This window comes from Colius striatus, chromosome 12, assembly GCF_028858725.1.
Source record: "Colius striatus isolate bColStr4 chromosome 12, bColStr4.1.hap1, whole genome shotgun sequence".
Classification (NCBI taxonomy): Eukaryota; Metazoa; Chordata; class Aves; order Coliiformes; family Coliidae; genus Colius; species Colius striatus.
The window spans coordinates 2,693,568-2,697,675 of record NC_084770.1 but is presented as its reverse complement, the minus strand read 5'-3'; the positions used below and the strand labels follow the sequence as shown (position 1 = coordinate 2,697,675).

Here is a 4,108-nt window from a genome sequence, read left to right as displayed (position 1 = left end):
GCAGAGGCAGAGGTTAAGACAGCTGGATTAGTGGATTATTTGGATCCTTCATGCGTGACCCTGTTCAAACCATTATACCCAAGCAAATAGTAATCTTCTCCTGGGTCCCATCCATACTGGCTTGTGTGTTTATGTGGTTCAAGTGAGCATGGCCCAAGTTGTGACTAGTGGAACAAACCCAACACAAGACCTGCTGTTTGGCCCAGTTTTTTTGTTTACCAGAGAAAGAGCAAGCTGCTTGGGCAGAAGTCTTGGCGTGTTCCAAAAGCTGAACATGAGCTCTATAAAACCCACGTCCCTGCAGGGTGGAGGAGTAGTCAGGGCTCTAGATCTGCTTCTGTGCATGTGCTGTGCTTGGAAAAAAGGAAAGTCCTGAAACGAGGCTCCCAGGAACAGGAAAGGGAGCAGGTACAGGGGGAAGGCCAGCTTCAGCTCTGGCCTTCTGCTATATGGAGAAGTTAAACAGCACCTCTGCAGAACCAAAGCTGCCACTTCTGTGTTGACTCTTGACTATTTTAGTCACCCAAGTGTCAGGATTAGCACTTGCTTTCACAAGAGTGTTACAGAAAGCCCTGACCTGGGGGTCTTTCATCTCATGGAAATGAAGCCAAGCCAAGCTGCTTCCAGTGTTCCTTTAGCAGCCCAGGATTGACCCTGGCTGTCAGACCCAAAGCCAGTCAGCTTGGGCTCCTAGCTGCAGCCTCATGCTGCTTTGTATGCTGGGAGCCACAGGATGGGCTCTAGCTCCTGCTGTCCTGTTAAGGAAACAGGCTCTGGCCTTAACTCCCCCAAGAGCACGCCTTAAGCACCCTTGTCTGTAAAAGCTGAGGGGTTCTGCCATCCTGTAGCAGGGTAACATACTAAGACGTGTCAGCTTCCCTTGGTGATTAGGGTGAGGTATGATCTGGGCTAATCAGGCAGAAGAGAGTGCAGTATCAAACACCAGGTGAGAGCTGGGGAAAGGAGCTTTATAAAAATAAACCAGGGCTAGAGAGGTGCAGGCTCAGTCCGAGAGGTCATCTGCTGTGCAGGGTGCTACTTTCAGTGCCAGGGGCACAGGCCCATCCTTCATTTACACTGCAAAATGCTAACCTCCCTCCCTAAAGCAGAGAGGTCACTACAGCAGCTCTCCCCTGCCCAGCTGGCTTTCCCCCTCAGTTCAAAGAGAATTTAGCACAAAAGGGGATGAGAAGATCCAAACAAATCTGATGGCCATCTTTGAGTAACAACACTCACTTTAAGTAACTTGAAGCAAATTACAAAGAGGTTTTAGCAGGAGCTTAGTTTCCATTTTTATTATTCCACAGGGTTGTTAGTTACAAGTCTAGCCTCTTGGTACTTATGTTGCTTCTTTTCTTGCTTGTTCAATGTTTGGGAACTTCCATGTATTAAGCAACTTGACAATCCTCCTTGTTTTAATTTACAATGACAGCTCTGAAAGGTATTATCATAGCATAAATCACCTGGCATCTCCAAAAGTAGTAAGAGGGGAGGTGTTAAACCGTGTACAGGAATGGTGTCATCTTTCAGCCTCCTAGAAACTTTTTGTAAAGGAACTTCCAAATCCATTGCACACTCTATTCAACTTTGCACTCCAGCAAAACAACCAACCCACCTCTCTAAACAACCAAAACACCTGGCCCCTTGTGAAGTCATGTCCCAGGACAGGCTCTGCCCAGCACTTCTGATGCCAGATCTGCAGACATGAGAGCAGCACCTTCAGATGGCAGATCAAGTAGAATGGGTTTGAGACTGGCAGTCAGATAAACTGGCACAGAAATCTGGCCTCCAATCAACCTTATACTAGTGTATGACCTTGCTCACTGCACTAACTTAAGTGTCTTCCAGTATTAAAAACATTTGAATTCCAATACTTGAGCTAACAATGCTTAGTAGAAGAATTAAGTGCTTAGTTGCCAGCATTGTTTTCACAATACATACACACTTTTAACATTTGAGAGGGAACTGCAGTTTTTTAGAGTGGGTTAGAAGTGTATCACACTTGTATCACAATACAAGTGATCAACTGTGAATTCAGTTTTTACTAAAGATTAAAAGTAGAAAACCATCTGATACCCTAATATACAAAAAGTCACAATAAACTCAATTGTGCTAAGAGCAAAATGTGCATAAAGACACTAATTTCTAAAAGGCACCCTGCCACCACTAGCTTGTAAATGTTTGCCTAGTTCACCAAATTTCTAGCTTGCCTTCACTGAAGGTGAGACTCTAGACTGTTACTGAGTAAGGATGCTCTAACCCCACCAACCCCTTTCAGGGATCTTTGCTATCACTAGAACACCTAAAACTGTGCATGCAGACTTAACTTGAGCTTCTCATGGAGTTAACCCATCATGATTTAAAAAGCACAAGGCTCTTTCCTTAGAAGGAAAAGGTAGTGATATTTGGGCCACTTTTAAGGGCCAAGAGACAGGGTTATGAAATAACTGCTGTATGGCCAAAGATCTTTGCTACTAAAACTCAACTCCTTCCCACCCACCCCCCCCAGTCCCTTCCCCATGTCTTATAAAAACAACCCTTAAAGTTACAAAATGCCACACACCCCCACACAATGAAATGTTAATGCGCTTGGCTATTACCCTGTCAGGGCCTGACGGAGAGCGCCACCGCTGCAGCCCCAAACTGCAGCGTTACCCCCTCTCACACACTGGTGCTCCCCTGGGCTGCTCCCTGGGCCACAGGGGCATGGCTGCTCTCCCAGAAAGGTAGGTCTGCGTTGGCTCCTGTGTGTTCCTCTGTTACCAAGGTCTCCACATGGATTTGGGTAAGCCAGCTGCAGGCTGGCTGCGTGTCCGGGAAACATCCAGTCCCACAGGGGCAGTCTGGCCCAGCTCGGCCTCTGTCTCGTCCGAGTCAGAACAGGTCTCTTCTTCGCTGGGGGGAGAGGGTGAGGGCACTGAGGCCAGGAGGGCCAGGCCCAGGGACGCCTCAGCTGTCGGGGCCAGTGCCTCGTCCCCAGGCCCGGGGCCAAGGGCTGCATCTGCCAAAGCATCCGCGAGCAAGTCCGGGACGCCACCCTCGTTGAGGGGCATGGACTCCAGCAGGTGGTTCAGCAGCTCGGCGGCCGTGGTGGCGTCGATGCCAGGGCAGCTGGAGACGAAGGTGTGCACCTCGTGCATGCACTGGATGTAGCCGGCGGCGAAGCGCTCGCTGGCCTCGCGGTGCAGCCGCCCTCCCTCTGCGCCGCGGGAGAGAGAGAGAGAGAGAACGGGGGTGAGGCGCGGGCCGGGCCGGGCCCCCCCGCCTCCCCTCTGCGCCGGGCCTCACCGAGGGAGCGGCGCTCCAGCACGCTCTGCACCCGCTGCACCGTCAGCTCCAGCACCTCCGCGTTCTCCAGCTTGGCCTGAAACTGACCCGCGCGCCGCAGCCGTCAGCGCGGCCCCGGGCCCCCGTCGCTCGGCCCGTCCCGCCCCTCGCCCCTCCGCCTCACCTCGCTGTCGGCCAGCAGCAGCCGCAGCTCCTGCAGGCTCTCGTTGATCCGCGCCCGGCGCTTCTTCTCCACCAGCGGCTTTCTCGCCTGCGGGGACGAGAGCGCCGTCAGCGCCCGCCCGGCTCCCCCACCGCGCCGCCCGCCCTGCCTCCGGCCGCTCACCCTCCTGTCAGGCCTGGCCTCGGCGCAGCGCTCGTCCCCCCGCGGCAGGCGGCCCCTGCCGGGCCGGACCGAGGGCGCCATGACGCGGCGCGGCGGACCCTCGCCACTCCGCTCCGGCCGCGCCGCTCCCCGCCCCGCGCCGCCGCACTTATACCCGCTCATTTGCATGTCAATGAGCCCATTGGCCGCGCCGCCGCACTTATACCCGTCCATTTGCATGTCAATGAGCCCATTGGCCGCGCCGCCGCACTTATACCCGCCCATTTGCATGTCAATGAGCCCATTGGCCGCGCCGCGCGGGCAGCCGCAGCAGCGTTGGCCGAACGGGCCAATGGCGCGCGGGCGCTTTGTCTCGCGCGGGGGGGTGCCGCCGCCGCCGTGCGCGCGCCCGTGCGCTGTGCGCCGCCCGGGGCGGGTCGGGGCCCGGCGGGGGCTGCGGAGGGGCCGCGCACGCTGCGCCCTGTCCGTCACCGCACACCACAGCCCTCCTCCTCC

At 55.0% G+C, this 4,108-nt stretch overlaps 1 protein-coding gene across 1 annotated transcript; it reads right to left on the bottom strand.

Annotated features, from left to right (window-relative positions):
* Nucleotides 1–2,521: 2,521 nt before the first annotated feature.
* Nucleotides 2,522–3,724, bottom strand: LOC133626459 (transcription cofactor HES-6-like). The gene is made up of 4 exons (XM_062005965.1): nucleotides 3,614–3,724; nucleotides 3,452–3,538; nucleotides 3,289–3,370; nucleotides 2,522–3,199 (listed from the first exon to the last, which is right to left on the bottom strand). Exons 1-4 carry the CDS (start codon nucleotides 3,692–3,694, stop codon nucleotides 2,760–2,762), a joined length of 690 nt encoding a protein of 229 aa, XP_061861949.1. The 5' UTR covers nucleotides 3,695–3,724; the 3' UTR covers nucleotides 2,522–2,759.
* Nucleotides 3,725–4,108: the final 384 nt, after the last annotated feature.

Excerpts from the sequence above, each read along its gene's own strand:
- LOC133626459 (XM_062005965.1), bottom strand. The coding sequence starts at position 3,694 with ATGGCGCCCTCGGTCCGGCCCGGCAGGGGCCGCCTGCCGCGGGGGGAC. Across the intron at positions 3,371-3,451 it reads TGCTGCTGGCCGACAGCGAG|TTTCAGGCCAAGCTGGAGAA; the intron begins GTGAGGCGGAGG and ends CGCGCGGGTCAG. Across the intron at positions 3,200-3,288 it reads GCTGGAGCGCCGCTCCCTCG|AGGGAGGGCGGCTGCACCGC; the intron begins GTGAGGCCCGGC and ends CCCGCGGCGCAG.